We start from the raw sequence: 18,352 nt of genomic DNA on the forward strand, positions 1-18,352 counted from the left end.
GAAGGGCTTTTTCTCCAAAATCAAAATATACTCGTACAACGTGTATTCAAAGATCAGGGGGATTTAACTATAGTCCAATACAAGAAAAATATGAATAGCATCTGCAAACCACAAGCACACAAAACGATCATATTCTCCAGAATCACATCACCCACGCTTTTCCACAACCCCCTCCACATTTTGGCGCGGCGCCTCACGAGAAAATCGCCTCTGTCTCTCAGATCCGCCGCCGCTCTGATCAGCGCCGCCCTCACTTTGTCGTCCGATTGATCATCATCAAGGCACGAATCTATGCTTTCCTCAACCGCGACGATCCAATTCTCCATCTGAGCGCGCTGCTTTCCGCTCGGCTTCGGCGAAATCCGGATTGCCTCCCGGAGATTGAGCGTTCCGATCTTCAGCCTTTGGCGGCACGAGGCGGAATTGGTTAAGGAAGCGGCGCGTCCTAGCTGTTGAGCGGCGCTTTGGAGGCTGAGACTGAACGCTTCGGATTCGTTAGCGGCGATGGGATTGTAGATTTGATGTGAGGAGGAGGAGGAGGAGGAGGAGGACTCTGATTTGATTAAGTAGGTGATTATGGCGAGTGTGATTAGGGTTAGGGAGATGAAGAACAATTTGAATGCGAGGAGGAGTCTATTGTATCTATTGCGGTATGCTGCTAAGTCCAATTGCATTTGAGTGCTTTTCCCCGCTTCCATTGATGAGTGAGAGTGTGAGACTGAGAGAGAGAGAGAGTTGGGAAGAATGCATGAGAGAGAATGAGAGAAGTAACAAGGAGATGCGGATTTAAGAATTTTGTATGGTCATCATTCCTCGTCAACCATTAGGCCACCACCCGCAACGCGTCACGCGGGTGGCCCATATTCCGTCACTAAGGGACGAGACTCCGGCGTGACACGTTGCAGCGCCCCATCTCGTCCCCAGCCCGCTCCGCGTTCCGTCCCTCCATGTCGACGAATGACGAGATGTCTCGCCATGCGTGACGCCCACTCGCCGGCCAGCGAGTGGACATCGTCACGTTGACGCAATAAATTATTTTTTTTAAATTAGAATTAAATAAAAAATAAAAATAAAAAGTGAAAAACGGTGATATTACCGTTATATCACCGTTTTTCCTTTTTTTATTTTTTACTCTATAAATACTCCTAATTCATCCTCATTTCACACACAAATACACATCTATTCTTCTCAAATCATCTTCATTTCCTCTCCAATTTTCATCTAACCTCTCATCACAAAATGTCTGGCGACGGAAACGCTGGCGGTGGCGGCTCTGGCGGGTTCGACATCAACGCGTTCGGCGACTGGGGGCATGTACAATGTCCTAGGTGGTGGTTCCGGTTCGTCGACGCCGGGCACCCAGGGTTCGTCAACGCCGGGCACCCAGGGTTCGTCGACGCCGGGGGTACCAACCACCCCATTTTGATGTGGATGCATACGCCCGTCCCTCCGCCCCGAGGTATTCGCAGGGATTATCCCAGATTCAGGAGGATTATTCCATTGAACCCACTCCGAAAGAAGGCCGAGGCGTTGGAGGAGGCCGAGGCGGTGGAAGCTCCAGGGCGGAGGCAGACGAGGAGGAGGATCTAGGTCGGCATCCGTACGGCCCCAAAGAAACGCTGGCGGTGTACAACGCCTGGATCAGCGTATCGTACGATCCCATTGTCGGGAATCAACAACCCCGGAAGTGCTTCTAGGAAAAGGTCACTGAGGCCTACCACGAGATTAAGCCGAAGGGGTCCCGCCGCCGCACATATAAGATGCTCCGCGCTCACTTTGACTGAGTCGACGGAGAGGTCAAAAAATTCTACGTCATCTACAAGAATGAAACGGCTCATTACCAAAGCGGAGCCACGGGAGCCGACATTCTGTGGTCGGCTTTGCGAGTCTACTTTGACGACACCAAAAAACAATTCAAATATGTCGATGTTTGGGAGGTCGTCAAAGACGACGAAAGGTGGGCCGGCGGTGTGAGGTCCAGCTCGGGCTCGACCTCGAAGCGCATGAAGCACACGGCGGGTGGCCAATACTCGTCTAGGGAGGGCGGTTCGGGCAGCGTCGCAGGCGAGTTTGCCTCGCAGGAGGTTGAGGGCACGACAAACGATGCTGGGGGGTCCTCCCGTGGGCGCCGTCGGCAGCAAAGGAGAAATGTGACGAAGGCGGCTAGAGGGAGAAGAGGCCGAGCCGAATCAAGCCAGGCTGGCTCTGGCTCGGGGGCACCCTCGAACTCCGTAATGTCCATGTACATGACTGCCACAACGGCAGGCACTTCCCGCATGACGCCTCCCCAATACCAAGCCTATCTTGCCGGAATTGAGTTTATGGCAAGACAACTTGGTATTCCGCCTCCAGGTTGCTTCAGTGCACCTCCGCCGCCTTCGGGGGATGATTCGCTGACGGGGTAGTTTTTTTATTTTCTATAAAATTGTATTTTAAATTATGTAATTTTTATTTTTTTATGATTTTAATTATGTGTTTTTTATTTTTTTAAATTCTAAGTTGTATTTTTATTTTATGTTGTAATTTTATTTTATTTTTAATGAAATGTGTTTTTATTAATTGAATTTGTTGGAAATAAAAATAAAAAATAAAATTGAATGAATAGAATTTAAGGAACGGATAAGAGATGGAGGGTTGCAGGTTACGTCCCTTAGTTAAGAGATTGAGTAAAAAAGTACAGTTGGGCCCATGAATAGTAATTTAAGGACGGATAAGTGACATCGTTGCGAATGACCTTAGGATTTTTTATTGTATTTTGAATTCTCCATTTATAAAAATCTTTTTCAAATTTATACTTTGGATGTCTAATTTTATGTCTAAGGGCATCATTAACCCGTCCCCATTTCCGGCCCCAAGTCCCCTCCACGTCATCATTCCTCTATAGTTGCGGCCCAGGCCCCAACTGCTGTAACCCTGCAGGTTGCGGCCCGGGCCGCAACTAATAAATGACACTATTCACAACCCCAACCTATTTAACTCGTAAACGCAATTCGTTGAACAATTGAAACCGGGAAAATGCATTGTTCATTAGAAATTAACATTACATTACTAGACGAAGCAAATTTGAAATACAAGACGTTGTAATGTCGACGTTGCTACCGACTCCCGGACTAGGTTGTGTCTGCGATGGTTGCGACGACGGTAACGAACTCCTCCATCTCACGTTGATCGCTGTTGAACCAATCCATTGGCGCCGAAACAAAGTGTATAATAGAGTATTGAAATGGAACGCGGGATTGAAATGGATGGAACGCAAGCTCGTATTTATAGACATCGAATTAAAAAAAATTGGATTTGCGGCCCGGCCCGAAGAGAGTGTAACGCTGGGCCGGGCCGCGGGACATGCGGCCCGTCACCGTGGAACCCTGTCCCGGGCCGGGACGCGGGATGCTCACCAGGCCGGGAATGCGGCCCCGGGACCGGCCTGGGCCGTGACTCGCCTCCGTGTAACGCATGGGACGGGCCGGGACTAGCGATTTGCGGCCCAGCCCGACGCGTTACAGATGCTCTAATATATCACCATCACCATCACCATCACCATCACCATCTAATATAGAGACTGCACTGTTAATGTGGTATTTTTTCTGAAATTGGCACAAATTTATCTGTATCGTACTCTTCCCTATCTTTCTCCTCTCTTTCTCTTTCTCTTTCTCTTTCTCTTTCGTATGGTTTTCTCTCTTCTATTTTCCTATATGAATAGTTAATGCCGAGTATAACTTTTGTGGTAAGTATATTTTTTATATATTCATACGGAATACTCCACTATCTTATGGAGTAGTACTATAACTCAAAATATATTAAAAGAAAATATATTTGTAAAGTGGGTCAACGTCAACCATTTACCAATAACCAATTAATTAGGAATGCATAAAAGTCAAGTATTGCAGTGTGGACCCCGTCACTCAAAATTATACTGTCCCATTCACTTTGTTATTTTCATATTTTCCACAACTACGTGTATAAATGAGATAATGGGTTGACTGGGCCTTTTGGCTACATACTCTACTCTAACCCCAACGTCTGTTTACTTTGCAGGTTAGGTCAAGAAAAAAATTTAACATAGATTTTAAATGTGTTTATTTTGTAAATTACAATTTTTTATGAGTCTTTAAAATGACCTCATGTAGTAATAATAAAACGGCAAATCAAACAACCTATATAAAATTTGGTTATAAAACCTAACTCTATATTGACTTGTCGTATCTATCATCATTCATCAAAGTAAAAGAAATTTAAAATTCTAAAAATAGTTTTTTCAATGAAAAATTACAAAAGTTATTGAGCTATTTTAGCATTCCCTTAATTTCAGATTGAAATAACCTTTCTTTACACGAGTCAAGACACATATCTAATTTCCAACTGTACAATAGAGGCAAATACTCAGAGAATTTTCATTAATTGGAACTTACAGCCAGATCTGGTTACATATACTCCATTTTGGAATAATCTAGAATCTCTCCTTAATCTACATAGTACAAGACTAATCATACTTTAACAACATTAATCAAAACTAACTCTGACACACTCCCTTCTTCTTTAATCCACGCATCACCATGTCTCTCCAAATACAAATGTGGTCCTCCATCTTAGCTGTCTTGTTTGGCTTGTCCTCGGCTTCAGCTCGTGTGAGGTTAACCATTGGCTCTTCTCGCACAACACGTGCTTTAATCCTATTTGTCTAATTCACATCCAAGCAACGCACAGTGAGGCCCAGTGGCTTGAGACCATGATCCACAGCTTGATCAACTTGGCCATTACGGCCATGATCTACAGCTAGATCAACTTGGCCATTACGGCCATGATCCGCAGCTTGATCAACTTGGCCATTACGACTGTGATCCGCAGCTTGATCAACTTGGCGATTACTTCTAACACTGCCTCCTTTGGAAAAGCGAGATGTAATTTACCAAGAGCTTTCTTCCTTTCTCCACTCCCATTCTCACTTGCTCCACTCCATCAATTTCACTCAATGCCAATAAACATTCACCACTATTGTTCTTGATCACAATTTCAACTTCATCGGTGATCGCTAGGCGCTCCTCGTAAAGGAACGGTTCGAGCATATAGACCCGAACGAAGCATTGAGACGACTCAACGAGCTGCCTATCAGAGTTTGGCACGTGGAGAGCCCGGGGCCAGCCAGGGAAGCGTTGGATGCCTCCCGGGCTCTGGCTATGGAAGCGGCGGTGTGGTTGAGCTGGGTGGTGAGGGACGTGGCGAAGAGGAGGGCCGGGTCGGGTCGGGTCGGGCTGTGGCATTGGTGACGAAGGACATGGAGTCGTTGCATAGTTTGGGGTGGGGAGTGAGGTGGCAGTAGTAATCAGAGAGGCCCCAAGCATAAAGGCTGGGCGGTTCGGGTTTTTTCCGGTTCTTGCTGTAGGTGTAGTAGAGGATGAGGATGGCGAGGATGAGGATGGCGAGGATGCGTAAAAGGAAGAACATTTTGGCGAGTTATAGCATAGTAACGACAATATTACGTAATTCTAAAAAAGTTACTCTATGTTTAAAAATGAAATAGTCATCTTAATTATAGAAAATTTTCGAAATTATATTTAATTTAATTTTCGTAAGCATATTTAGGCAACATGTGTATGCGTTGACGAAGTCAAAGAGTATTTTCTCTAGTTTGTGCCAGCCTGGGGGTAGTTGTTAATTGAAAAATTTAATGTAACCAGGCACCAAAAATGGATCTTTAATCTTTATGAATAGAAAGGAATTAGGAGCTCACTTCCGAGATTAATTTAGTTGTATTGTCCCCCTATTATACAAGCACTAATCACTAGTTAGCATCTTAGTATGAAATTAAGCTCCTTGAAAAATGAAATGGACATGAACATTAACTAGAAAATAAGTACCCGTATAGTAGGAGTAATATTAATTTCTTCCCACCTCAAAAGCCACGACTTGAAGCTGACATGAATTGCTATTGCCAGAACAAGAAGTATAGCAACGCTATGAACAAGTACATGACGCTATACAAACCAACCAAAAACCCATAATCAATACCGTACCAGTAGAACCTATTATAACCAAAAAAGTAACTAAAAATAAAATTATAGCCCTCATCCTCGACATAAATCAAACGAGTGTAAAAATCATTAATGACAACCATTCTCTTATGGAAAAGCGAGATGAAGTTGTCGCACAGCTTCCTTCCTTGCTCCACTCCCAATTTCACTTCCTCCACTCCCTCAACCCCACGCAACGCCAATAAACACTTACCAATATTACTCCTCATCACGCCTTGGACTTCATCCTTGACCAATCCGTAAGAGAAAAAATCAAGCCCTGCCGATCCATTGAGTCGGCTCAGCGAGTCTCGTATCAGAGTCTCACACGTGGACAGGCCCGGCCCGGGTCGTGAAGCGTTGGCTATGGAAGCGGTGGTGTGGTTGAGCTGGGTGATGGCGAGTTGAAGGGACGTGGCGAAGAGGAGGGCCGGGTCGGGCTGGAGGGCCGTGGCATTGGTAACGGAGGACATGGAGGCGTTGCATAGTTTGGGGTGGGGAGTGAGGTGGCAGTAGTAATCGGAGAGGCCCGATTCGTAGGGGCTGAGGGGTTCGGGCCTTTTCCGGTTCTTGCTGTAGATGAAGTAGAGGATGAGGATGCCTGCGATTAGAACGATTAAGATGCGCAAAAGGAACACGATTTTGGCTTTGAGGTTCTTGATTTTGGGATATGGTTGTTGTGAATCTTGGGATGGATTGTTTTGGAGAAGAGGGGTTTCTTGTGTGGAGATGCTCAACCTTGTTTCATCAGTCATGTTTTTGGGGATAATTTTCTTTTTTTTCTTATTCAGGGTTCTTGTTTGGGTTTATAAATGGATTTTTTTTTTTGGTAAATCATGTGGAAAGTTTGTTTGGCTACTTTTAAGTCAACTGTCGGACGGTCGGACCCGCACCGCCAATAAATGTACGTATACAATAATTAATACTCCCTCCGTCCGTCCCAAGCTACTCGCACTTATTTCCTTTTTGGGCGTCCCAAGTTACTTGCACTCTTTCCATTTTTAGTAAAAAATTTCACCTACAGCCGTCATTTTTTACTTTCCTATACACGCATTCCTTAATCTCCGTGCCGAAAAGGAAAGGAGCGAGTAGCCCGGGACGGAGGGAGTAGTACAATTACTACCTCCATCTCACTTAAAGTGTCTTATTTTTGCCATTTTTTATATGTCCTATAATAATAGTTACGCTTTATTTTTAAAGTAGACCACACATTTCACCAACTAATTTCATTCACATTTTATTGTAAACTAATATATATAAGTGAGACTCATAACTCACTAACTTATTCAATTCATTTTTTTTTACATTTTTTAACATCTGCATCCATGTTAAATATGACCTTTAATGTGGCCTGGTAGTAGATTAGAAGACTTATGTAAGACGTTGGACTTGGAGGCAATTTCGTGTCACAAGGTATCATTTGATTGTCAAGAATGGCTGCCTGCTTCTGGACAATTTCTTTAATGCAGTTATTATTTTCAATTTAGAATAATGCTTATTCCATTAATTTTGCTGAGGACCGTGTTTGGTTGGAGTATTTCACAATAAGAATCCGTTTTTATTTTCATTATAAATGAGAAATAAGTCTCACATTATATTAAGTCATTAAATCAAATTTTATTAGTACAGGCTAAAATTAATATTCATATTTATTAATTATTTTTCCATCTACTTATTTTTATATTTCTTAAAATATGTGTTAAGTCAAATGAAGATCATATTTAAGAGCGAAGCGAGTATCTTTCAATCAAGTCTTGTAAGTGTCACTTTAACGCCACATAAATGGAAATGGGAGAGGCGAAGGTCTCGAACTCCCATGCAAGAAGAGTCTAGGTATACCATGGCATTATATATAGTCAACATTTAATTTGATAGATGAGATAATAATGAGATATTGTAATACATATTGCCTCTGCGAAGATGATCCATTTTCTTTCTTAGCTTGTCTCGTATGAGATGACTATTGCTAGAAATAAAACCCCTTATACAATATAATCTTGATATAATAGATACGAAATGTTTCAAATAAAAGATAAAATTAGTTCTATGTATGATTTATAATCACAAATATACTAATATATGATTTACTGACAGCAAGTTTTTAATAGTATAGTGCACATCCTTGACAACATGATTACGTATATATGCACTCTCCCTGCTTAATTTCCAAGAATTTGAAGAGAACAATTAAAATTCACATACTAAAACGAATTCACATTTCAAAATACTAAATACAATCAAAATTTTGGGCGAGGCTTAATTCTAAACAGAGCGCAAAACAATCCAACAACAAAAACCCACTGGATTACACCCAGAAACACATAATCATTCATGATTATCCTCCTCCACCGATCATCGTTATACGCCTCAAACATCTGCAATCGCGCGGCCGTCCGCACCGCCCTCGCGTAGTCGATCAGAAAATCTCCGGCGCCGTTCAAGTACACCTTCACCTTCACCAGCTCCGCCGCCTCTCCAATTTTCCCCAAATCATCCAGACACGTGTCCACATCCTCCTCCGCCGCCGCGATCCGCTTCATCATCTCCGCCCTCTGCTCGTCGGTCCTCGTCTGCACGAACGGATCGGCCTCGATCGCTGCCAGCGGGGACCGGATCTGGTCCAGCGCATCGCGCAGCGATTCGGAGCAGTTGTTGAACGCAATTGAACCGATCAAGCGCTGGAGATCGTCGGCTGCTGCTTGGAGAGAGAGACCGAAGATCTGATTCGGATCTGTGACTAATTTGTGGCGGATGAGGGGTTGAACGGCGCGAATACACGCCGGAGCGTCGGAGGAGTAGCAAAACGCTCTCAGCGCTTGATTGATGTGAGGCTTGTCGCGAGGGGAGGAACCGTTAGAGCATCCACTATAACACGCCCGGCCGCGTTTGGGGCGGAAGCGGGGCGCCTTATAGCGGCGGAGTTGTCCGCCCCGGAGGTGGACGCGGCGAGGGGGGAGGGAGGCGGCAGACGCGGGATAGCCGCGTGCGGGGCGAGGACGCGGCGATGGAGCTATAGCCGCGCCTATAGTGTAACGAGGAAGAAGCTGCGGCTATTCGGCGCGAAATTTTTATTTTTTTTTATATTTCAATTCACCTATAAATACACCTCACTCCATTCATTATTTTCACACCATTCAAACACAACATCTATACAAATTTCTCTCACTACAATTTGGGGTCGGAAATGAACAATTTGTGGAGAGACAACTGGAATGCTCTGATTCAACAGGTGCAACAGGATGTAGCGGCCCGTTTGGCGGAGGAGGCGGAGGATGCGGAGGATCCGATCCCTCGCACCATTACTCATCGGCGGACAATCCCACGAGACCACGTCGGTGCTCACCAACGTTTAATGTATGATTACTTCGTGGATAACCCCCGTTATCCACCCGAGATATTCCGCCGGAGATTCAGGATGTCGCAGCGGCTGTTCAACTATATAGCGACGAATTTGGCGGAGCGTTACTGGTGCTTCACCCTCCGGCGTGATGCGTTTGGCCGGATCGGGCTGTCCACACAACAGAAGTGCACCGCTGCAATCCGACAGCTTGCCTACGCTGGACCAGCGGACATGTTCGATGAATACCTACAGATGGGTGAGACGACTAGCCTCACGGTGCTTAGGCAGTTCTGTAAGGGGATCCGAGAAATTTTCGGTGGGGAGTTTCTACGGAAGCCCAACCCGGATGAGTGTCAGCGCCTACTTGATATGCACGGGTCGGTGCACGGCTTCCCCGGAATGTTAGGAAGCATCGATTGCATGCATTGGGAGTGGAGGAACTGCCCTGTGGCATGGAAAGGCCAGTTCACTACTGGATTCAAAAGCAAACATCCAACGATGATACTGGAAGTCGTGGCAGACTACCGTCTGAAGATCTGGCATGCGTATTTCGGCGTGGCAGGTTCGAACAACGACATCAATGTTCTTCAGTCGTCGCCTCTCTTCAACGAGGAGTGCCGGGGGAGGGGCCAGAAATCAGCTTCGTAGCCAACAGTACGCAGTATAGTAGGGGCTACTATTTGGCAGGTGGAATATATCCGCGGTGGCCCGTATTCGTGAAGACTGTCCGCCAACCGATAGGACCGAAGAAACAATATTTTGCGCGCAAACAAGAGAGTGCTAGGAAGGACGTTGAGCGGGCTTTTGGTGTCCTCCAATCGTGGTGGGCTATTATACGGTGTCCGGCACGAGTTTGGCACGAAGATGATGTCGCGAATATTATGTTAGCATGTATCATATTGCATAATATGATAATAGAAGATGAAGGATTTGCGGCAGAGCGATGGGCGCCGGAAGAGGGTGCAAGTACAAGTCACGGTGTCGCCTCCGCGCCGATCCAGATGGGCGTACCACGGAGCAATGAATATTTGATCCAACGCTTCGCTGATATGCGCAGGACCACATCACATAACACACTGCAGGCCGATTTGATTGAAGAAGTATGGGCACGTAGGGGAGGTAGTGGCGTTGTGTAAACTTGGTAGTGATTTGTACTAGATTCAATGTAGTGTGTGATTTTAATTTTAATTTAGTGTGTAATTCTAATTTTAATTTGTATTGTATTGTATTTGTATTTGTATTTTTATTTTTATTTTTATTTTTATTTTTAATTCGTATAGTCGGCCTTTCTTAATCCACTAATTAGAGCCCGATAAATTTGTTAATAATTACTTGATATATTATAAAATGAAAGTTGATTATAAAATTTTGGGGCTATTGGAGTTGTCCACTATAGTGGCGGAAATAGAATTTTGGGGCTATAGATAAAAAATTGGGGCTATGGACAAATAACTGGGGCGGGGCTATTGGGCGTGTCCACCGCCGCCCACCGCCCCCAAGACGCGGCTATAGCCGCGTCCTACTATAGTGGACGCTCTTAGGGCGCAGGCGCATGAGGTGGATGATTAAGGCGGATAAGGTTAGTGCTAATAAGATTATTAAGAAGAGCAGTGAGAGGATTAGAATCTTGTTTCTTCGGCGGAATGATAATATGTTTGCGTCTTCTTCATGCGAGATAAGGCTGCTCTTTGAATTTGAAGTGTTAGGGCTTGAGGATTCCATCGAAATCGATCACCTGCGATATACTAGTAATCTGTGAGTCTCCATATATGTAGGAGTATATACTAATCAGCTTGTTGACGCAGACTTTTTCCTTACACTTTCCATGAGCTATTCACAACTACTTTCACGCTAAAATATAGACCACACTTCTTCCTTTAAAATTGCCATTTTTATTTTTTAAAAGACGGAACATCTTTTCTCTTTTTACAGTACATTAACTATTATTATTAATATATACCATACCTTATTTGAATATTATGATATTACTTTCTAGTGCTAGTTAATACTTTTATATGGTTACATTCTCAATTATTTAGATAAAACTAAGATAAATATTTTATTTTAATGAATCTCATAATTTTATTAAACTGAAAATTTAAGTTAATCATAATTAATATATACTACATTGAAATAAAAATTTAATAAAATAGAAAAAATATGATTCACGAATAGTCAAGGGAATATATATGAGAACTATGAACAGTTTTCATGATGTTGTAAATGGTCTGATGATAATATTAAGACATACATTGTGATATTAAACAATTGATAGCAACCATTGATTTTTTATTTAAGTAAATAATCATAATTTAAATTAATCATATATTCAACTAAGATTGTCTTTTTTATTAAATTGATTATTGATAATTTCAACTAATTTTTTTAAGACTATAATTACTACATAAGAGTAGATAAAATAAAACTTAGCTCTTTGAATTATTTAAGATTCTATGTATGTTAATAAATTTTAATTTATTTTTAATCATCAATTTTGTATTGCACTTAAAAATAACATATTCTATGTATAGTTGTAAGATTGAAAAATTAATATTCCATCTAATAAATTGAACTCTTTTATATACAAATATTGTATAAGTATAATGTTTACATATATTTATATCTAAGTTATTTCACTATTAATATTAAATATAGTACAATGATTTAAAATATTACAAATAAGTAAAACTAAACATAAATAATTAATACCAATAAAATATTAATATCATTAAGATATTTTTATTTTGAAATTAAAATTAGAGGGAACATCTTTTTTGGTACATCAACTACCACAAATTACATACTTTAATGAAAATGAGAGGGTAAATATATTGAATTGCCCTTCATGGCCTTAAGGGTACTTTGGTCATGAAAATATTGGAAATAGCCAAAAAGTAGTTGAATTGATATTAACTTATAGTTGATGTACCTTAAAAGATATTATGAAATGTTAAGGACCAAATTTACTCATTTGAGATAGTTGATGTACTAAAAAAGATGTTCCCTCTTTTTAAAAAAATTATTGTTATGTTATACTCCCTCCATCCCCAATAAGAGTCCCGCCTTTCTATTCAATCCGTCCGTAAATATGATTTCCGATTCATTTGTACTATATAAACAATAAAATACATTTAAATAACGAAAACTATATAATTAAAGCCGACAAATGACATAGTCACATATGTGTGATATGGAGTACTCTATATTACTCTCTTCATCCAATAAAAATAAGGATTTTAGAGACGACACGAGTTTTAGTATAAGATTAGTAAAATATTTGAGAAAAAAAAGAGTAATGATAATATTGTTAGTAGAAGAGAATGTAGGAGAGAAAACCTTATAAAAAATAAAAGTGAACAAATTTTGTAGGATAGATCAAATAGAAAAAAATTTATTTTTATGGAACTGAAAATATTAATGCAGTTGAGTTCATACATGTGTTAAGTCAATTATGTGATTGAGTAGGTGTTAAGTATTTTCTGAAACAACGGGTGAAGATTAGGTTGGAGATATAAATTTAACTTGTTGACTCTCACACTGATAAGATTTTACGTGATTCAAAGAGCATGGTGAAATTGTGAGAATCAGAATCGGCCATTGGTATAGTAATAAGCATAAGAAAGAAATCATGAATGAAGGATATTATTCCCTTGGCCTTGGATCAATCAACCAAATGCTATTAATGGCCATAAATTTTCTTAGTTTCTACAATCATCGTAGTCATCAATCTCATCCAATCACAAGAATGTCATTGGATAGGATTCAACCAATGCAATGCTGGGATGAGAGATGATGTAAGAGGCCCAGCCCATTCTACACAGGCCCAACCATCTATGAGAAAAGCCCAATAATTATTTTCAAATTTCATTAATTTAAAATTACTTTTATGATTTCTTTCTGGATCTAAAGTAATAAAATAATGAAAAATAGAGCGAATTCGAATTAGTAGTACCGCCGCCGCCGCCTTCTGTAGTCGAATTTCAATTCCGTGCACCAGAAAAATGAACGTCAATGAACCTCAATCTATGGTAAATTCACACGCAGAAAATCTCCACACCTCACTTATTCTGAGCTATATACTATCTGAAATTGATATCTCGATGAGCAGGAAAAGGTGTACGATCATAGATTCCAGCGAACTGACCAGTGGAAGCCGGTTTACTCATGGCTGGAATCGCTCGACACAGATGAGCTGATTAAGTCCAAGGACGTCGTCGATTGGCTCACGGCGAACCCTGAAATCCGAGATGATTTGTACGCTAGGCATTCGCGCTACCATTTGATGCACTACATTAAGAAATGCCATGTCAAAATCCTCAAGCGCAACGAGAAACAGGTTACTATTTTTCTGCATTTCTTCTTTAAAATTATCAGTTTTCCCCAAGTGTAATTGTGCGATATGAGGTTTGTGGCTTATCTATGTAAAATTTGTGTAAATTGGTGAAGTATGCAGTTATAAATTGGATAAAACTCAATTTAAAGAGTTTTAAAAGTTTGCACAAATTAATTCATATGTAAATGGATGCTGTGAAAGTATAACCAAAAATAATTCTCAAGATAATCATTTCTTTGTATTTTAGTTCTACTGTTTGAATGGTTCTCTCATCTAGGGATAATTATTATTCATCGTCTTGAATGAAAGTTCCTATGTTTCTTATTCGATATTGTTAGGATTGGTTGTTACTTGTGCAAGGCTTGTCATTGTGGTTATCACCTGCACTCTGATGCTGTTATAGGATACTACATATAGGAAATAGAAATAAAGGCACTAAACTGAAGATCAAATGTAGGAGAAAAATCTATTGAATGGCTTAGCTGCATATTGTTGGTTCTACCACAACAGTTTAGTTCAAATTCTACATTGAGGATTAACATGCAAAGAGAGGCCTGGTTTAAGCAATGTTGAACTTTTCTTTCTCCTTGTTTGATTGTTTTTCCTAAAGACTCTGCTTTTGGCTGTATGTCACAGTAAGGATTGTGGTTAATGGAGCCTAACTGCATAGGCTAACAATGCCAGTTTAATGTTTGGATATTTCACAGTAAGGATTGTGGTTAATGTTACTGGAACACAAATTTGACCTGAGAAAGTTAGGCACTGTACTGAAGGATGATGCGTGTAGAATACTGTTGCGATGTATAGTTCTTTTAGAAGAAGTATATTGTATTTTGACACCAGTTGCCTGCTTTCTTTGCTTCAGATGATCATATGACTAACTCTTTGGATATCTGCTCTTGATCCTGATTTACGTTTTATTTGGTTTTCTTCTGAGATTCACTTGCTCAGCTGTATGAATCTATAAATAACAATATATCTGGAAGTGAGATTTACTCTTTGTTTAAAAAGCAGGGACTTATTGTTGCTAAACTACCTCCTTCAAATGTTGATCAGAATTCTGAATTCAAAACTCCTTCTTCACCTCATTTTACTGGTAATCTATTTACTTTACATTAAAAAAACAAACTTGTCATGAATTTATGCATTGATTTGTATAGCCAGCAGCCATTTAGGTAGATCTCTCATCATTGCTGTTATATAATACTCCCTCCGTCCCATAAAAATATGTGCACTTTCCATTTTCGTCCGTCCCACAAAAATATGTGCATTCCATTTTTGAAAAGTTATATCATTTAAATATGTAGGTCCCACTATCCACTAACTCTACTTTAACTACCATTCTCCTCTTCTCTCTTACTTTACCAATTTTATCTTAATTCCCGTGCCACACCCAATGCCCATATTTTTATGGGACGGAGGGAGTATTAGAACCTTTTAAACTCCGGTGCTCTACTTCCTTCCTACTTCAAGCAATCTGCTATAATTTTTGGGACCCATATCTTATGCTACTGCATTTGCCCAAGTTTGTACGTGATAATACATAGGTACCTTTTTTTACATGTTCACTTTCCTTCAGTTTAGCTTCGTGTGCTATTTACTCTTGGACATCTTATGCATTATCTATAATCTTTGTTTTTTTTGTTTGTTCATGATCCAATTCCACTTTTGTTTGTTCATAATCCAACTAATAACTTCCTCACATAGGTGCAGTTGATCTTTTTATTTCCTTGAATGATGTTCATGGTTGAAATGACATTCTAGTTTAACAGGAAATAACTTGAGCAATATTCCTAAAGACAGCGAGCTTTACAAAGCGAAACGCAGTGAGGCTCTCCACAAATATGAGATGTAAGTAAATCACCGAGTTCTTTACCTGGATATGGAACACGCTATCTTTTTCTGTTACTAACACCTATACTTGATTGCATGTGTTTCTGATTCAGTTTAATTGAGCTGGAGAAACAACTAATACCACTCTTTGGGAAACAAGAAAACCAGTAAGCATCTCACACTTATGGCTTTATGATGATGAACGCTTGTCTGTCTACCTACAACACAGATCCTGTTTTGCTGTTCATGACTTCGTGCTAATTCGTAGTAGTACTAGTTTAGGGTCTTAACAACTTCAATGCAGTTAGAGTTTGATCATAGGCTTCTAACTATAATCCATGGCTGCTTCTAGAATTAAGTAGTCTAAACTTTTTGCTTTTGAAGAAATGCAAATTATTGTAGTTGAGGGGTGATTTTTATTGTATAGTAGTATTCATTTATAAAGCTGTAGTCTCTGGAGTAAAAAAAAAATTCAATGGTCCAAAAATATAGTGTCTTACCAATGACAATTGTAGAAACAGAAAAAAATGAGAGAAGTGGTTTTTGCAACTGTGATTGGTTCGACACACCATCCTTCCATGAGACAATATGCCTGGGCCATTGAGTATTGCATTAATTGCTGATTATTGCTTATTAAAAAGACGATTTGAATATGTTTGGTCAGTTTATGAGAGGGGAGCCCCTCTCATTTCTTCCACGTACATCAGTTGCTTTTTTGGTATAATAAATATTCAGGCTTCTTTTGTCCTATGTTCAATCCGCCTGCAACTTTATGAAAGCCAAGAAAGCTTACCATTTGCTTTTAATCGTATTATAGTTATTTAACACTCATATTTATTTAATTCGGTACTAACAAGTTAAAAATATACTATCTATGTTACCATTGTCTTGCCAATTGAGTTGTGTTTGATCGTCAAATACGATACTATCATTGCATCCACATCATATCCAAGGCTACTACAAGTCTACAATAGTACTAGTATTATTTATTACTACTAGAAAGTAGTAGTTTTATCTATCAATCATAAAATTGCGAGTCTAGGAGTAGGAATATATATAGGTAAAATATTAATTTAAAAGATGATTAGAGTTGTAGAAGTGTGGCAATGAGTTCTGCATCAGCGGCATTGATATCTCCAGAAGCCAAACGTTTAGAAAGGACATCACTTAGATCATCCACCTCTTTCTGTAGTTTCTTTATATAAATGCATGTCCTTTCCAATATCTTTGATGCCGATCTCTGAAATTTCACCAAATCACTCCCAAACTAATATTAACATTAAATATATGCTCTGCATGCAGAGCTTATGTTTAAGTTAATTTGTGTCAAAATAGACCCACATCATGTTTATTACTCCCCATGTCCTTGTTAAGATGACCCCTTTCTTTTTCGTACGTGTTTTAGAAAAATGATAAGTAATAAATAGTTAAAGTGGAGAGAAAGTAAAGTAAGAGAGAGAATAATATAGAGGAGAGTCTCTTCTATATTATTATCTCTTATTTTAATTTCTCTTCAATTTTGAGGGCATAGTGCTCTTTTTTAGTTTACGTAAATACACATTGGTGCTGTGTGTGTATACAATGAGTGATTGGGTGTTTGTTGTATTGTAGTAGTATATGTATACAATGAGTGTGTATGTGCAGTGTGTGTTATGTATGCCAGTGGGTGTGTATTGTGTGTGCATGTAGTTTGTATTTTGTGTGCACAAGCGCAATGTGTGTATTAAGTGAGTATGTGCACGTGCACAATTCTTTAAATTCAATTTCATATTCATTTTACCAAATAAAGATTTGTACTAATTGATTTAGAATTTAAGTGAGTATGTCCCATTTTTATGCAAGACAAGATTTCAATGCGTCTTCCAAAGAGGAACAATGTTTTAAAGAAGTCCTACTTTTATATAAATTTCTGATAATAATAAAAATAAATCAAACAAACACAGAAACAACCAAATAGTGATACTAGTAGATAAGTAAACTCACCTTTTTATTAGATGTTGAGTTAGATTCATGTGGCAAAGATGCCTGTAGTTTGAAGATGAGGTCATTCACCTCATCTTCTGTGAGTTTTGAAGCACTTCCTCTTCTGCTCGACATCACTCTTTCTCACACATACAACACGCACTAAGTGTTACTGTTGAAGCTTGAGGAGAACACCACCTCCTTATATAGGAAACAAATTAATTAATTGGCTTTCAACAAAATAAATTACATAAAATTTATTAGCACCCGGGGCCCATCTCTCTAACTAACCATTGCTACAATGATTCATTGCATCCTTTTTTTGCCCCTCGACATAGAATTTTATTATTTTAATCATCAAACTAATTCTATACATGTATGTATTGGTAAATAAAAGAAAAATAAATACTCCGTATAACAATATTTCAGACTGATGCAAAGAAAGAATTGAAACTATTATATAAATCTCTTGTACTCTTCCTATTATCAATTGATTTTATGATTAAATCCTATAAATTTTTACCAGCTTGGTCAATTGACCCATATAAATTCGTTTTAGGGTTTGAGGCACATATAATTTGCACTATTTTTTAAAATTGAATAAAAGTTAGGTCAATTGACATCATTTGCATTTTTCTTTTAACTTGCAAAACATGCACTCTATAATTTTACTAGAAATATTAATGTTGTATTAAATGAAAACCCTAGGTTAAACTACAAAATTTGGGAGGGAGATGTAAGAGCATCTATAATAGGGACGGATGTCCCGGCGGACATCCCAAAACACCTCCTGCCACATCATAAGGGCATCCTACAGCACTGCCACGTCATAAGGACATCCCACTGCATAATAGCGGACATCCTCACGGACAT

General features: G+C 39.7%; 3 protein-coding genes across 4 annotated transcripts; 1 reads left to right on the top strand and 2 right to left on the bottom strand.

Annotated features, from left to right (window-relative positions):
• Positions 1-8,204: 8,204 nt before the first annotated feature.
• On the bottom strand, positions 8,205-11,194 carry LOC121786115. Of its 2 annotated transcripts, none has more exons than XM_042184651.1 (2): positions 10,893-11,194; positions 8,205-8,868 (listed from the first exon to the last, which is right to left on the bottom strand). In XM_042184651.1, the coding sequence occupies exons 1-2, from the start codon at positions 11,071-11,073 to the stop codon at positions 8,249-8,251; spliced, it is 801 nt and encodes a 266-aa protein (XP_042040585.1). In that variant the 5' UTR covers positions 11,074-11,194; the 3' UTR covers positions 8,205-8,248. The 2 variants fall into 2 exon arrangements, with proteins under 2 accessions (XP_042040585.1, XP_042040586.1); XM_042184652.1 differs by having other exon boundaries at positions 8,205-8,864; positions 10,889-11,194.
• A 2,087-nt stretch (positions 11,195-13,281) lies between these two features.
• On the top strand, positions 13,282-16,066 carry LOC121786116. The gene is made up of 5 exons (XM_042184653.1): positions 13,282-13,379; positions 13,460-13,687; positions 14,699-14,780; positions 15,457-15,535; positions 15,631-16,066. Exons 1-5 carry the CDS (start codon positions 13,353-13,355, stop codon positions 15,686-15,688), a joined length of 474 nt encoding a protein of 157 aa, XP_042040587.1. The 5' UTR covers positions 13,282-13,352; the 3' UTR covers positions 15,689-16,066.
• A 413-nt stretch (positions 16,067-16,479) lies between these two features.
• Positions 16,480-17,640, bottom strand: LOC121786117 (transcription factor ILI3-like). The gene is made up of 2 exons (XM_042184654.1): positions 17,501-17,640; positions 16,480-16,757 (listed from the first exon to the last, which is right to left on the bottom strand). Exons 1-2 carry the CDS (start codon positions 17,612-17,614, stop codon positions 16,602-16,604), a joined length of 270 nt encoding a protein of 89 aa, XP_042040588.1. The 5' UTR covers positions 17,615-17,640; the 3' UTR covers positions 16,480-16,601.
• Between the last annotated feature and the right edge of the window lie 712 nt (positions 17,641-18,352).

This window comes from Salvia splendens, chromosome 22 (assembly GCF_004379255.2).
Source record: "Salvia splendens isolate huo1 chromosome 22, SspV2, whole genome shotgun sequence".
NCBI lineage: Eukaryota > Viridiplantae > Streptophyta > Magnoliopsida > Lamiales > Lamiaceae > Salvia > Salvia splendens.